The sequence below is a fragment of the Varanus komodoensis genome, unplaced genomic scaffold (genome assembly GCF_004798865.1).
Source record: "Varanus komodoensis strain SLA01 unplaced genomic scaffold, ASM479886v1 scaffold1, whole genome shotgun sequence".
Classification (NCBI taxonomy): Eukaryota; Metazoa; Chordata; class Lepidosauria; order Squamata; family Varanidae; genus Varanus; species Varanus komodoensis.
This window is the reverse complement of record NW_025335268.1, coordinates 114223841-114241204: the sequence shown is the minus strand read 5'-3', so window position 1 is coordinate 114241204 and position 17364 is coordinate 114223841. Positions and strand designations below refer to the sequence as shown.

The window sequence follows — 17364 nt, the reverse complement described above, 5'->3', positions numbered from 1 at the left end:
ATGGCATGTTGGTGATTTAACCTTCTAGAAAAAGAAACTGGTGTGGTGTAGTGGTGAGAGTGTTGGACTGGCACTCAGAAGAACCAGGTTGTAGGCCCTGCTTGGCAGGGGCCACTTACAGGTGTCCATATGACTTAGTTGACATGCACATGGTGGGCATGTTGTGAGCAGAGCCGGCTGGAGCCGGGGGTCAGACTAGATAGCCCAGGAGACCCCTTGTGACTCGCTGTTTTTATGTTCAACACATCTCACAGGTGTGTTGTGGATATAAAACAAAGAGCGGAAGAGCCACATGAGCTACCTTGGGTTCCTTGCAAGAGAAAAATAGATGAGATATAAATGCAGTTTTTAAAAAGCAGAGTCAGACTATGCTCCAAGCTGCCAATCAATCTGTCACACAATGCTTACATGACAGAAAGCTAGTGGTTCTAAAAGCACCCCTAGACACAAGCAGAAATACTTCTTTCCACATCTGGACAAGTAAACTGAGCTTCTTCCTGCAACAGTTGTCTGACAGTGGACAAAAGAAAAACAATGCAAAAGCTTCTTTAGAATAACCCTAAAGTATCAGGAATGATGGGTGGGGAATGTATAGTTGAAACATACAGTGTAATCCTGGACATGTCAGCATAGTATTTGCACTTTGCATCAGATTATTCTAGTACAGGAGTGTGGTCCTGTTTAATTTATTTATTTTATCTATGGTCACAGACCAGCCGATATAGAACAAAGTATAAAATCAGCCACAAATATAACCTATACTAAATAACAGATACTAAATAACAAATACTAATAGATACCTTCTATTAGTATCACCTGATACTAAGCTAAGGTTTAGCTATCTGATTCCACACACTCCATGCCTGAGCACAGAATTTGCCACCTTGAGTATAAATGCATTGGTAGCATCTGGAAAGAAGGGGAGATTAAAACTTAATGGTTCTACCTGGAAATTTTACTCACATTGGTGCAATGAAATAGGAACAGATGTTCTTATGATATAAACAATATAAGAAAACATGTTTGTTTTTACCATATCAGATCTAAACAGGCTGAAACTGAGAATAAGGAGTTTGCATCTCCATTCTGAAACAGCTGACAAACCATTAAACTGGGCCAAGGTAAAATCTTTAGAAGTCTAGGATTTTTTAATTTTTTTAATTAATTTTATTTTCTTAACATAAACAAATACAAAAAGGTTAGGGAGCTCTGAAGATTTCCATTTAGAAGTAATTGTAATTCTTGCTTCAGTTATCATATATTTAAATATCTCTGACATATTCATTGAAAAGATTTCTCACATTATATTCAAAAGCATATTCTTAGGACTCATAAAGAACTTAGTTTTAAAGGTTTATTTTGTATTTCTGCATGTATCAGTTTACAAAATCTTTTCGTTATTTCATAAGTTCTCCACATATGATAAAAGTCCCATCCATGCTGTCACAGTTCCAGCATTTTCCATTATAATTCTTATTTATTTAATTGTTATTTTCTTTTATCACACATGTCTGTTGCATTTTATTCATTTGCCTAAACCAATAATATCCCACATGTATCCTTCCCCATGTTTTTACTGTCCCATTCTTAAAATTGTTGTTTGAGCACAAACACTCTTTTTGTCTACCTGGAAAGGGTGTTCTTATCTCTTTTGTATTTCCATTGATAAGAGGATATTTCCAATTTCATACCAGTCGTTTTCTCAATTATACTAACTCCCCAGGAGAAGAAAAAGGCTCCAGTAATCCACAGCATCTTCGGCGTCATTCTTCTAGAGGTTATTTTGTCAGACTCATAAACAAAAGACACAGGGACAGATGAAATAGACACGACAGCAACACTAGCCATAACAAAATGAGATCTATTAATGAAATCATGTAAATAAGAGAAATAGTTACACATGTGCTGCTTTCCACAATTTTATTTGATTTCTGTGCACCCATATTCTTTTGTCCCCCTCTAATTGAATCAAGTATGAGGTTGGATAAATATTGTTCAATACTACAAATGGTCTCCTCCATTTGGGACATAAATTATGCTCTTTTGGCCCTAATTTCAAATATCCCACTTGTTCTCCAATCGGAATCATAACCTTTTCTGCTTCCACTGCAGATTTTAACTTATTAATGTTTTCCATTTCCTCCCTAATGCTCCTCTGATATTGTTTCGTTTCCTTCAATACCCCAGTCCAGTCCATATTGCATTCATTGTGAACATCGAAGTCATCTGGAAACCCTAAATTCATTTTGTCTCCAAACAGAGACAAGGTGATATGTCATAAGGTGATAGTCCCAATTTTCATGTGGGGCTACTCCTTATAGCATGGGTCCTCAAACTATGGCCTATGGGCCGGATCCAGCCTACCATGCCCATTTATCCAGCCCACCTCAGAGATTTTGGACTCGCTCAGAGAAAACTATCTTCGAGCGAGTCCAAAAGCTCTGAACCAGCACAGGTGTTCTTTAAAACTGAGCAGAGAGAGAGCCGGCACATGCCCAAATTGCAACAGTTCAATTTCTTTCCCCAATGCTCAACACTATCCCTGCTTTGCCATTGGCTGGTTACTAAGAAGTCACAATCTTCCCCATCCACCTACATCATATTACTCCTTAATATGTTCCCCCCTCCCGCTCATACATCCCATGTTCATGCTAATGAGCCAATTACCTATAAGAGTTGTGTCATTTTCTATTTATGAGCCTATTAAGCATGTGCAGTACCTTCTAAGAGGTCAACAGGCCGAAGTGGCCTTGAAAATTCTTACTTGATGCCAAAATGTTTCTTAAATCTTGTGGGGAGGATGAGACAATGAGAACAGGCCTTTATTCATTCTAAAAGATGCAGATTCTACACTTAAGAAAGAACAATCCTTCACTCATATTTTAAAAGATACAAAGATAACAAAAATATAACTTTTTAAATCTATTTTTAATTATGTGAGCCCTCATATCACCACCGCTGTAGGAAAGGTTTAAAACAGTGGCAGAGATACAGGTCAGCCTGAGCATTAAAGGAGCTCACTTTTCCTGGCATGAGTGAGTTGTGCCATCACTCCTATTCATTCAGATCAGGGACAGCAATGAGGGTGGTGGGCACTGGGTGAATTGCAATATCCAGCCAGACCCATGTCTCTACTGTTGTTGCTGATCTGTGATCAGAAATCAAAAGTGCTCCCCCACAGTGCCTGGACCACGTTAACTCCCTGCTGTTAACTCTGATCTGAGACTGGAGAAAGTGCTGGAGGTTCTGCTGCAGATGAATAGCAACCACGATTGGAGATAATTGCAGGGGTTTCACTGGATTCAGCATACAAAAAATCCAAGCTTGGAGAACAAAACACATTTAATAAAAGATAAAATGTAGGGGTGGAGAGACTAAAAGGATAAAACCAGATAAAGAGGAAGTTGGACAGCAGAAACAATACAGTTTATAGCCAAGCACGAAACCCCAATTCACAGGGCCTTGTTGGGCCAATTGGACAGAAAATAACAAACAAATCCTAGCCTAAGCTATACAAAGGTCCACTGTACTTTCTACAGGCACAGGATGTCACAGCACTCTTCAGCATAGAGAATAGGCACCACATGAAACCCCCCAAAAGAGAAACAAAAGGCTGCTCTACTCCCCAGGCTTTATCCCCCTGCAGCCTACATCAGCTGACCTCTGGGGTCATGGCCCTTCTCCCAGTCCTTGGGGCCAGCCATTTATTCCAGGTGTCAGTCATTAGCTAGTCATCACAGTTAGCTACAGCATCCTTGAGGTCATATTTTCTTTAAAAGATACTTGGAGATGTTCATCCAGCCACCTGCCTACTTGACCCTTGCCTTCATGGTTGATCATGACAAGGGTCATGGAGAAAAGGAGTTTATAAATGCCTCTCTGAAGGAGGGCCTATCCTGGCTCCTTTAAAGGAAGTAGTGATCAGGCCCGTTCTGAAGAAGGCTTCCCTGGTTGTGGAGGATGTCAACAGCTCTCTGGTTCCTGACTCCGAGCAGAGCAAGCTGCACCAGCTGGTCTAGCGCCTCAAGGATACAAGCAGCCCAGCTCCCAGGGAGCGAGCAACAGGGAGAGCAAAGAGGAGTTTGGTGGAGGAGGTCCAGAGGGAGGGCATTTATAAGATTATGCTGTAAATTAACCTATCTTGGGCTCCAAGCCAATGTAGATGAAGCACTTTAATTGTTTTGCAGCACTGTAACTCTATTATGATAACGATAATTATTAAAAATGGACAGTGGAAATACATGCTGTTGATATAGACACATTGAGCAGGTTCAGATGACTCATTGTGGTTCATCATATGTCATTTAAACCAGAGGTTCCAGACTGAAGATTCTGTTCCCTTGGGATTGTCATGTTGTATGAGCCTGGCAAATGTGGGTCTATGAAAGGGGTAAACGACATAATGGGTTATGTGATGGATGTTTAACCCTTGTATAACCCACACTTGCCAAATTTGCACAACAGCCCTTGAGCAGAAGTTGCATATTCGAAATGGCAGCTACACATACCCGATCTATTTCATAGCCTCACCAGTGGCTAACTCACTCATGATGGGCTGTCATCTCATGCAAACAGCGCCACTTTAATCAAACCACTTTTAAATCAGTCCTTTGTGACCTCTCTTGCTTAACACATTGTGCCAAGCAAGTGCTTGACAGCTGTTTCTGTTTCTGTTTTGCAGAAAATAAACAAATCCAGAAAGTTTCTTAAGCCTTCAGGGAAGGTCAAACCCCAAATCTTGATCCTGTGACAATTCTACATTCTTGAGCAAATTGTTGGAGCAGATGGTGGTTTCTTACATCCAGGTAATCTTGGAGAAAACTGATTATTTGGATTCAGTTCAATCTGTTTCTTCAATCTGTTTCCTTCCAAAAGGACACAAAGCTTGAACACTGCTAATTCTAGTCTCTGACAACAACCATAACACACACATCCAAACATCTCTCTCCCTCCCTCTCTTTCACACACACATGTGCACACAAATGCATGCACATGCACACAGTTCACAAGGAATTACAACCCTCAGTTTAGAGTGGGCTCCAACCTCCAAAGTATGGGTTGTCATTGAGTTGTGGCTTGTCATTCCATGAACTCTGTAATGATTTAACTATGGATTGTTAACCATGAGCAATCCAAGAAGAAAACCCACAGTTAGTTTTCAGTTTGCGAACTCTTTATATCATGTGATATTGTTGTAAATAAACCAAATAAGAAAACAGTGCAGGAGAGCACTTAAGAGCATGTAAACCTGAATACAGAAACAAGTGATTTACATGAATACAGGAGGAGATGCTTGTCCTGAATTCTCCTCTCCCTACTGCTACTTAACATAGGTAGTGCCAGCAGGACTAACCACCAGTGCAATGGGGAGCTAACATTTCCATGAAATACGTGCAGGCTGAAAAGCCTCTGGAAAAGGAAGCAGAAATTAGTTTTTCCACGTGTTTTCCATGACTTATCCCAATTAGGAATCAGATGTTTTTGGCATTGCTTTTAGCCCTCTGTTGTGCAAGTGGAAGGTCCCATTTCAGTGAGATGTAGCAACAGTCTTCAGCATTGCCCCATCCTTCCTGATGGATAGAGAAGAGTCCTCGGATGGAAGAGTCCTTTGCTTGAAGGGCTGTCCTGTCTACACTTATTATAATGAAAAAGAATCATAAGAGGGTGTGAAGGGTCAGCAGGGCTCACTATCTCATACTTGGGAGCAAGCCAAGGGAGATGCCCTGTAGGGAATGAAGCCAAAACTGGGAGTGGCAGGAGTGTCAACAAAGGGGCATTGGGCAGAGGAGCTGTGCCCAACCCAGCACTGAGCCCCAAGGTGTGCAGGGGCTTCTCCCAGGAAGAGAGCAATGGGGGGGGGGTGGAAGGGGCATGGCACTGTCCGTATAAAGAAGAACGCAAGGAAAAGGAGGAGGAGGAGGCCATGGCCATGGGGAAGGGCAGTGTCAGCTACAAGAGGAAAAAGGCAGAAGGAGAATGGGACTTGGGAGGCAGGAAGGCAGCTTACTCCCCACAGTCTGGGGCAGAGGCAGAGAGCCAAGGGTGGACTCAGCTAACCCTTCTTCCCCAGGAAGAGGGGTCCCTGTGAGGGAGAGGCATATCCCCAGGAGACTTGGAGAAGGGAAGAGAAAGTGCCCCGAGATGTGTGCGTATGGAAAGGAGCAGGCCAGGAATGGGGGTGGCTATGTGAGAGCTGAGACTCTGGAAGCTACAGAAGCCCCTGGAGGTGTTGACAGGCAGCATTGGAAGCATGAGAAAGATGGCCTCCTCCTCAACTAAGATGCTGTAAAAAGTGGCCAGGTGGCTCTGCAGTCTCTGTAGCCATTATTCCATTAAAGGCATTACATTACTGACTAGGACTGTGCGTTTTGCTGGAGACAATGGAAGCGAGGGAGGGGTTGACTTGCCAACAGAGGGGAAAGCAGGGCTTTGAAGTTGCCCATCAATAGATTCTGCACAGCAGGGTGAAGAATACGCATGGAGATCACCTGGTGACAGTTTCTTCGTCTGCTATAGTGCAATATATTATATTTCTATTTAAGTTACTGTAATCATTTGTAATAGTGACAGATTTATTTTCCTGGGCTCCAAGATCACCACAGATGGTGGCTGCAGTCAAAAAATTAAAAGACACTTGCTCCTTGGGAGGAAAGCTATGGCAATTCTAGACAGCATAGTAAAAAGCAGAGACATCAGCCTGCCGACAAAAGTGCATATAGTCAAGACTATGGTTTTCCCAGTTGCAATGTATGGCTGTGAAACCTGGACCATAAGGAAAGCTGAGCGCCGAAGAATTGAGGACTTTGAATTGTGCTGGAGAAGACTCCTGCAAGTCCCTTGGGCTGCAAGGCAATCAAACTGGTCAGTCCTAGAGGAGATCAACCCTGACTGCTCTTTAGAAGGCCAGATACAGAAGATGAAACTCAAATACTTTGGCCACCTAATGAGAAGGAAGGACTCACTGGAGAAGAGCTTAATGCGGGGAACAATTGACAGCAAAAGAAGAAGGGGACGGCAGAGGATGAGGTGGCTGGATGGAGTCAATGAAGCAGTCGGCATGAGCTTAAGTGGACTCCGGGGGATGGTGGAGGACAGGAAGGCCTGGAGAAATGTTGGCCATGGCATTCCAATGGGTTGGACACGACTTCGCAACTAACAACAACAATCATTTGTAAGTTTGTGTCTGTACATATCCATATGTGGGAAGGAGAAGAGACTGGTGGATTTCTTCTTCTTTTGCAGATACCTTGGCTGCTGTATCTAAATAACTTCAGAGTTAAACATTTGGTAAACCTTTGGTTTCCTGAGCAAATATCCTGGCTCCTATACTTTCTAACTACACTTTTGAACTTTTGACTGACAATGAGCATCACACACACAAAATTTATGTTCATAATTTCCACAAAGCAAACAAAATAAAAAAATGGAAGACAGTTCTGTTTCTTTACAGAATATACATTAGCAGAATATGAAAATATTATGCAAATCTGTGATCTTTTTGTGACCTCTATTTCCTCTTCTTGGGAGATGTTCAGGTGCACTAACTTATATACACAGTACAAGCAACTCACTGGAAGAAAAATCTATCTGCAGATTTATTTGGAACACAAAAATAATGCCTACTTTTTTCTTTTTTGTGGGGAGGGGGCTCACATTTTCATTCCCTGTGGGTAAAAGTTCATCATGACTAGCTGCTTTTCTTTTTTCTGGAAACAAATATTTAACAGATAATTTAAATCCTGTTACCAGTCACCTAAACTGGCTTATTCCTTTCTTCACTACTTATTTCCTTTAATTAAAACCTCAAATTGGTCCCATAAAAAACATAATTGTTCATTTGAAGGGAATTTGCATACTTACAGTGAACATTGACTGCAATTAAAATAATATTAATAAGCAATTGTACCAGGAAAATCACTCTGCCAAATTCAGCTTTAAATACTGATTGTATGTTCTGTACAGAGGTTCTATTGCTATGTTTTAAAGGATTTTTATTGAAAAGAATATGTTTTTGAAAAGAGGCATTAATTTATCAAAAGCTTAAAATATGTTCAATTTTTATTATAAAAGAAACGTAGACTCAATAGTTTCTCATTCCCTAGCATAGAGTGGGGTTCATCTCTAAGCCTTGAGCTGGCATAAATCTTTTTTCTCATTGGAAATAATGTAAGGGAAATTAATAAAATACAGTTCCACAGGATAAATGAAAAATAACCACGTGCCTCCCTGGCTACAGAAAGATAAGAGGACTTTGAAAATGGGGAATTGTCCACTACTAAATTCCCCTGCCCTGTCACAAGTAGGATAGCTCTGTAAGGCTACATTTCTATACATACTTCCTTGAGAATAAGGGGCTTAATTCTTAGAAAACATGCCTAGGATTATGTTATAAAAGCATTTTCCAGGACAGACCTTAAAAACTTTAAATCTACCAAGGAAAGAGACAATCCCATGATGAAACACTGACTTTGTAGCAAATGAAGTAAAGATGAACTTAAGGCCCAAGCAAGTATACATGGGGAGAGATAATCCTTCAGGAAACCTGACTCCAAACTCTTTAGGTTGAAATTTTCTCTTTAGGGCAATGAATGATAAGAGCAGTATCTGAATCAGGCCTGAAACTGGAGCAGCTGGTGCAGATGGAAAAGTATGGGCATAATATAATCATACTGGCCATTCCTGTCTGATAATCTCACTGTTCTGTTTGCAGCCATCCAGATGAGAGGTTCACAAAGTATGACTACATGTAGCTAAGCACCATGACACTGAGTCATCCTGCTGGAGCCAATGGCATCCCACACTACAAACCTTTAAGAGGAACACAGCCCCCTCTCAAACGGATTGAATATTACTTAGCTGGGAGGACCAAGCACAAAGTACCTCTGTCTTGTCTAGATTGAATCTCATTCTGTGTGTATAAATTGAAAACGTAGGTTTTTACACTATTATGGGGTCAACAGGCTTTTGGCTTACTGAACTAAAGCTCTGCCATGATTGCTGCAGAAAGTGCGAAACTGACAAGATCAGCCTGCAACTGACAAGATGGATATTCCAATCTTGTCAAGAGAAGCAACACCTTGTTAAGAAGGTACCAAGGTTGCTAGTCTGGCTTCGGGATGGACAGCTTTTACTTTGCTTTAGGCAGCAAAGTGATCATTCTGGTTTCCTCATTCTGGGTAAATTTTCATATGCAGATATTCATCTGTTTTGAATCTTTTATTTCCTTTTCTCTTTGTCTTTTTATTTAATAGGAAGTTTAGAGTGTTATGTGGCTCCCACAACTGAAACCTTATAAAAGTATTTTCTACAACTTAGTGTTATAACTTTATAAATATTTTGTACAGTATTTTGTTGTCTCTTGCAGACTTTTTGTTGTTACTTGCAAAGTTGCATCCGACCCATCGCGACCCCATGGACAACATTCCTCCAGGCATGCATATATCTTGGATATCCAAATAAATTGCAATTTATTTTGACTGTACAACCTTAGTGTACCTGCGTTTCTGAATTTTGGCACTGAGAAACGAATTGGGCAATTCAAACAACTCCCATCATTCGTGGCCTTGTTTCCAGCATCCCAGTCCAAAACTTAGCCGATGCCCTTAGCCATCCATCCAAAAACCACGGTTTTGAACTGACTGGTCGTTCCTTCGTGCAACTGGGACATGGGAGCAATGAAAAATAAATAAATGAATGAACCTTGAACGATATTCTATGCAGATGAGTGTTTGTGCCAGCAGTCGAACACGGAGCCTTTAAGAAGGAGGAGGAGCTTCAAGGAGCGTTGTAACCAATACTATTCCTCCTTCCTGGTCGCGAGAGCTGTTTAATATGGCTGCCTCCATACCACTTCAGTGTCGGCTTTGTCTAGCAGCAGTGATCCCTCTTTTATTAAGCTGCTTTAGTTTAGCGACTGCTGATGGCGTGCAGGTAGGCGACGGTGGGGGCTGCTTGTCCCTTCTATGTTTTCTTTCCCGCCGTGCATATGAGTTTTCTTTAAAAATTTGGGGCTGTATCCAATGTTAGTCCTACTTAACGGAAGGGCAATTAAATGAATGGGATTTAGGTTAGGCATGACAGACCTGTCCCATTCCTATAAATGTTTCGAAACTTCAGTCGGACTAACTTTGGATATTCTTCTCCGGTGGTTTCTCTTCATGTGACCCTGGAAGGATTTCTCCTGGATGGAAACCGACCTTAGGCTCTCGGGCCGAAAAGAAAACCTGAGCTCAATTTGATAACAGGCGCGTTTGGGGGAAGTAGCGAAATGGCTACTCGTATGCACGAGAGCCAGTTGCAGAGCCGCTTCAAACTTACGGAACCTGCTTTGAAGGGCCGTCATTCTCAGCTGCCTTTCTCTACTCCCCCAGACAGTCCAGCCCTGCCAGGAGTGAGAGAGAATGAGCAAGCTGAGAGTAGTGAGTTACACCTGGGTGCTAGAAGGATTGACAGCCTTCGAACGACCTTTTGCAGACAGAGAATTGCCCCCTTGTTCTGGCTGCTCGTCTTCCCACCTCTGGTTGGCGCAGCAGAGGGGATTGTCCCCTCGAGCCACCGATCTGATGCTGACCACTGCCTGGATTCGCCGAGGAAAAGGAAAGCAAATGGCTGGAGACAGCTGCTGATCCTCATGCTCGCATGAGGATGGACCCATTAAGATCCTCACACTCTTGGACCCATTAAGACCGAATTGTCTTTACTTGAACTAGTGGGGGCAGTTGCTATTCCAAAATGAGTCGGTTGTAGTTTCTACTCATTTACTCTGTCCGTGCTTCCTTCGCATGCTGTCGCTTTTAAGGAGAGGCGGCAACCGAGTTGGGAGAACCCTCCTCCTCTAATGGCGAGAGAAAGTCGGAAGTCTTGGCAGCTGTACATCCCGTGGGACACATTTCTCAAAAGCTGTGTACAATCTGTGATATACACGTGGTTTTCAGCTGCTTCCTCTTTTATGCTTTCTCTGCACAGTGACACTGGGGACATTGGCTTTTTTCTCATGCCGTACCTTTTCTAATTGTAAGCTTTGGACAACACAGTGTGTTTTTAGACTGTGAATCTGTGGACAAGGAATGCCTTTATCATCTGCAAACTCCTTCAACAGCATTTTTACTAATATTTAGGGTAAAACTCTTTAACTGAAATAAGCAATCATTCCTTCCATCCCTGTCCCTTTTCCCCACTACTCTCTCTTTCTCTCTGGAAGACTCAGCGTGTTTCTATTTATACTTTGGGGTGGCAATCCTGTGAAAGAAGCTCCGCTAAACAAAGTGGGTCTTACTTTTGAGTTAACATGCATAGGAGCACTCTGTAAAATATATTTGCCAGTTAGTACACCTGTGTATGGTAACTGGCCATAGATGATGCATTTTATGTTAAAGCAATAAAGTAATGTTAGGTTTGATAAGAAAGCGTGTATTGCATACATTCCAGTCTTCAGTCCCCTCAAGTTTCTGCATCGAAAAACCCAGAAAAATTTTCCTCTCCCACCCCCATGGCTTCAAATGTTAAAGACATTTTGCATCTCTAGGCAAGCAATGTCTTTTGAGAAATCCAAAAGCAGCTTGAGAGGCAGAAAGTTGGAAGAGATTAGATTAGAGGGAAGTAGGAACCATTGCTTACCTTTCTTCCTCCATTCTTTATATTCCTGCTTCTATCTTAATTGCCAGTTTTTTTTACATTGTAATGTTATAAGCATCTTCATGTCTGACCCAGTTTAAAATGGGTAACTTCTTCAGGTTTTAAGTATTTGTTTATGCTAAATTCTGGACTTGTCCATAGTCTCACTCATAACATGAGATCTATTGGAATGTTTTGCAACTACTTGGCTGCCCAGAATGCTCAATGCTCATGAGAGGTTTTCAAACAAATCTAATAAATAAACTACTACTAGACCTTTTAATTTTTGATTTTGATAAAGATGATTTTGATGACGAACTACTCTTGTATAAATATGATTCTTTTAAGCAACAGTCAGTCTTAAGTTTTCCTGCAAAAGTTTCGTATGTTTTGCCTCCAGGATCAAGCGGAACAATTTTTTAGAAGTGGACACACAAACAACTGGGCAGTTTTGGTAACTATCTAAAACTTTTATCTACCTTTTCAACTCTATGATTAGGATGCATGAGTGGTTGCTACCAGAAAGAAACATAATTGGCCTCTTGGTGCATGCAGTTGGTTTTATCTCTTGCAAGGGATTGGTGGATTGCACTGGGTTGGATAGAATCCCAACCCATAAAGAACAGGAAGGCAGATGCCAGTGCAATTAAATGGTTTCACAGTTCATCTGTTCTTTAGTGCTGGTGTCCAGTTCATGTATTAGGTTACTAAGAACTTTTAAAATATTCTTAGGGAATACCAGCCTCTTGTATTAGGTTACTAGGAACTTTTAAAATATTCTTAGATAATTGGTGGTGACAAAAAGGGTCAGCCAGAGGAAGTTATACTGAGTAATACTAGTGGAGAGTTCTTTAGGTCCTTGAATATAAACATTTGCTGGAAATAGGAAATGCCATAGGTAAAGCTGCTCATTTAGGGAGCTGTTTCCCCATAGTTGCTAGCCATGCTAAAGAGAAAATCCCTCATATGTGGTAGAAGTACTGGGCATGGACAATTCCCATAGAGGCACATAAGAAATTTAATTAGTATTAACTAATATATGCATACATTTTAAAAAATCTTTTTAGGTGTGCACATCTCGATTCTGGTTTAACTATCGGCATGTGGCCAATACTCTTTCAGTCTACAGAAGTGTCAAGAGACTAGGAATTCCTGATAGGTAAGAAAATATGGAGAATGACTTCTGAGAGAAAGGAAAAATGCAAAATTAAGTATTTTTAATCCACTGGTAAAATTACCCAGGCTCCACTGAGAAGAATTTAAGAGCAAGTAATGCTTTTGCACTACTCCTATTCATTTCAGTGTTGCTTGTGTAGAAAACATTGGAATATGCTTTTTGTTTTCTCCTTACTGAAAGAGGATCAGAAGTAGAATATTTATCAATGCTAGTTTTTTAAAGTGTAATAACAGAAAATTAATATTTGTGAATGTATTATGATTCAAGATAGATTTGATACAAAAGCCCCAAAGTTACTAGTTTTCAGCATCTTCTAGAGTGTAATCTAATGAAACAGAAAAAAAGTGAGTCAGAAGGTCCTCCCGGTTCATCTAGTCTGACCCCCAACTCCAGCTCACGCCGCTCATGTAATCCCCACCTTTGAGTTTTATGAGCATCCTATGCAGATCAGTAAGAGGATGAAGGAGAAGGGTGCTACTGCATACTTTCTGCCCTACAAAGCAGTTTGGCGTTGGAGGGAAAGATCCTGAGGCAACATGAGGATACCTCATATCTTGGCAGTGCCAGTTTTTTCCTCTTACCTTGGAATGCCCACTAAATCCCTTTTCCAAGGTTGCTTTTATTGCCCTGGAGAAGCAACCAGTGTAGTTCTTTCCATGCTGCTGCAAAAGTGGTGGAAGGACATCTGCTTATATGTCAAAAGAGCAATAAACTCCTTGATCTCAAACAGATGCTTTGTCTAGGGTCACATGCATTACTTAGTCATTGCAGACAGGAGGGTGTCCTGACTTCACTATGGATTGACTGTTCCTTTTGCAGTTCCTGAACAGAGACATCCTGCTATTGGGTGTATTTGCCATGCTCCCCTCACAGTTGTGCATTAAACATTGGTGCAGTTCACTATGAAACACTAAGAAATCATAGAATAGAAGAGTTGGAAGGGCTCATGCAGGCCATCGAGTCCAACCTTCCTGCTATTGCAGGAAATAACACTAGGCTGCTCGCATTGACTTATGAGGTAGTTGAATGTGCATGTAACCCATGGTCTCCATGTTCGCGCAACATGGTAAGTTTTGGGTGGGCACTGAATATTCAAAATGGCCACTAGCATGGGCTATTTGATCACACAAACCAAGTCAGTGTTAGACTAGACTAGATGGAGCAATAGTCTGACTGAGTATAAGAGAGCTTCCTATGTTCCCTCTGCTTTTACAGCTTTTGATAAGGCTTATTGTTATGTGTGTGCTGGCACTAACTATGGCTAGGCTTTGTGGAAAGCTTCCATGTTGTAGTTAAGTGGGAATCGATATATTTAGCACTAACTGTAGTTAATGCTGGTGCAGATGTAAATGCGAGGCATGGTTAGCCAAGAACGTGGAAGAAATGCACAAGCCTATAGTTCAGAGTCTCCAAACTTATCAGAGCCATGGTTACTCTGGGGAATTTGAGAAATTGCTGTGAGTGGAACCAGAAAATGTGTAATCAGTAGATTGCTACATTAGTGTCTATCTGATTCATACTTTTCAGCAACATCTTTTGTTTCCTGTCAGCTGCACTTTTTCTTTAATAGGGGATTTTCTAATTCATCTAATTGCTGGCAATGCAATGCAGCTAATCATTTTTAAGAACATTTGTTTTCTCTATTTATAGTAGCTGCTTCTTTTTGAAGGGAGGTTACTGCACAGATATATTTTGTACTACAACAGTCTTTAATGTTCACTGTTACACATGTTCTTTTCAATTATATTGCTTCATGGAAATAATGACATAGCTAGTGTAAATGGATTCTTTGCCCTTTTGACAGCTAGATGACTGATCTTACAACACTGGAATGATAAACATCTTTTGTAATGCATATAGACAACTTCTTCAACTAGATGCATATCTGCTTATTTGACCTAATTTTCTAAAGCTTAAAAAAGTTGTCTAACTGCTCATTAAGCATAGAAATCCATGCTTAATTTTTTAAAAGATTAAAAATGCATTATTTTTTCAAAATTAAATATTTTCCAGCTGTCCATAGGCACTATGTTGGAGAATAATCAGAAGTGCCATTGGAGGTAGCCAAAAGTACCATGGTGCTCAGAGGTACTTTGTCTGAGGACCCCACCATAGCTCATTCCTGATCTATTTACATTGATTAAAACAACAGTAGCATTATATTTATACTTCTCATTATTTTTGGATGGTAGGATTAGATTAAAGCTGGAAATAATCAAGGATATTGTAAACCTCTGAAACCGATATAATGAAGTTAATGATAGGAACTTTATGGAAGGATTGGTCAGGATGATTTCCTATCACTTTGGAGTAAGTGTATTTCTACTTTTTTGCAGGCATAATTCTGGTTTGCTGTTGAAGCTTCAGTGAAGCTGCAGTTACACAAGATCCTTTGAATTTGGTTTCATATACATTGTTACATCTTACTTTTGAAGCTGTGACTAATGGAATAAAACACTGCCTTTGGGCTGAATTCAATAGAAAACACATTGTCGTAATTAGAAAAAGGTTTCAGTCTAATTAATAAAATTAAAAGATCAGTTGGCAGTAAGCTAAAGGTACTGCTGGAATCTAAGCCACTTGTTAATAACAAAACATTTGCGCACACAGAGGCTATTTGGAGAGAGAAGAGGTTCTGTGTATAGAAGTGTGCCTCTTGTCAAGGCTTCCTGCCATGGTCTTTGAAGATTCAAAGCATTTTCAAAAGCACTGTGTGAGTCAGAGGTGATCTGAAACCAGTTACTTTTTTTCAGAAACTAAATTTTTAGCCATAGTCTTGCCTTTTGATAGTTCTGCATTTGGACAGCCAGTAATCAGCACAGAGATTGCATCATCTCAGTCAATTTTGTTGTAATGTACAATTAGAATGTAGCAGTCAGCTTTTATACATTAAACATTAATGCTAAAAAGGAACATACAGAAAACAGTTGTTCTTTTTTAACTTTTCATGCAACTAGAGTATTAATACAAAGGGTATTTTGCTCAAGGACGGTGTCTGATCTGAAGATGACATTTATTAACATCAAGCATTTGTACAAGGGCAGACCTTCTTTTCAGTGAATTCTGTACATGAAAGATATCTTGCTCTAAAATCAAAATTTTTCATTAAAGTGTAAAATGGCTATAAAAATGAATGTATACTTCTGCTGAAGTACTCCAACTCCTCAGACCATATTCTTCAGAATTGGTGGTACTCATACAGGTGTTGTTAAAATGCTGAACATGGTTGCTTTTGGTATTTTGCTACTGAATTACATGAGGTATGCTTTGATTATGCTTTGTTGCATTTGACTGGATGTTTTTAGCCTGGAGAGATAAACTTACCTTATCAGACAATTTTGGATATTGTTTACTTTCACCAGTTTATTTATCCTAATCAGTTAGCTGCTTCTTGGTTTGGAATTGGGATATTTTTCTTGTTCAATAAGATGTTTATATAAACTGGAGATATAGCTTCTACTGGAAACATTTTGGCTAAATACTTGTGTATATCAAACCTGTGTTAAGCCCTGTTTATGTGTACAGGAGTATACATGTGGAAAAATGCACATTCTTGATTAATCCAGAATACAATGATACAATTTTAAGCATGTATCTAAAGAGAATATCCCAAACAACAAAAGTTTTTAATAGTGACTAGCACCTCAAAATACTGTAGTAATTATTAGAAGCATGACTATTGATTTTTTTTCCTTTCTAAAAATGTAGCTGGATGAAAGCTTTAGTTAAGGTCCACGGGAGAGTTTGCTTCTGCATTCCAATGGCCTGTTGACCTGCTCTTTTCTATCAGTGTTTTGTAAGGCAAAATTAGAAACCTTTCTGCACTGGGTGGGATGGACACTGCCTCATTGCCCTAGGGATCTTACTGCATTAGCCATGTCCTTGTTGTTGTTTAGTCACAAAGTTGTGCCTGACCCATCCTGACCCCATGGACAATATTCCTCCAAGCTCTCCTATCCTGCACCATCACTCAGAGTGTACCCAACCCCATACATACCACCCCGGTGACCCCACCTAGCCACCTCAACCTCTGCTGAACACAATACTCCAGTTGTGGGTGCACCAGAGTTGTATAGAGTGGTAGTAGTACCTCTCTTGATCTAGAAACAATGCTTCTGGGTATGCAGCCAAGGGTGGCATTTACCCTCTTGACCAATGCATCACACTGCAGACTCATGTTGAGCTTGCTATCAACCAGTACCCCAAGATCCCTTTCACAAGTGCTGCTCTCCACCCACTTGTCCCCTAACCTGTACTTATGACACCCGTTCCTATGCCCCAAGTGGCTGGGACTAACATCTGGAGGCATCAGTTGTGGGAGGTTTGGTGATCTGTCAGAAAATGGCAACATTTGCAAGTGTAATATGTTGCCTTGTTATGCTATTGCAATGTGGTTGTGATAGTCTGCTGGGTCAGGTGCTTACATTCCCCAGTTCTGAGTGTTGCTATTCTGATAATCTGATGTTGACTGTTTCATAGTGATTATATCAAGTGTTCTCAATGCATTGCCTGTGTTGTAAAGAAGCATTGTAAGGTGCCTCAGAGCAGAGTATGACCCAAATTCCTAAAGTTAT

General features: G+C 40.6%; 1 protein-coding gene across 4 annotated transcripts in view; it reads left to right on the top strand.

Annotated features, from left to right (window-relative positions):
• The first annotated feature begins 5510 nt into the window (after positions 1-5510).
• PIGK (phosphatidylinositol glycan anchor biosynthesis class K) overlaps positions 5511-17364 on the top strand; it is a 65230-nt gene continuing 53376 nt past the window's right edge. For 3 of the 4 annotated variants that reach the window (XR_006415765.1, XM_044441029.1, XM_044441038.1), the window contains exons 1-3: positions 9808-9930; positions 12014-12067; positions 12681-12772. Coding sequence is in view for 2 of the 4 variants with exons in the window: in XM_044441029.1 (XP_044296964.1) it covers positions 9832-9930; positions 12014-12067; positions 12681-12772 (245 nt within the window). In the remaining 2 variants the exon portion in view is untranslated. Of the gene's footprint in view, positions 5520-7527; positions 7536-9807; positions 9931-12013; positions 12068-12680; positions 12773-17364 lie in introns of those variants that run through there. The other variant, XR_006415766.1, reaches the window with a different exon arrangement.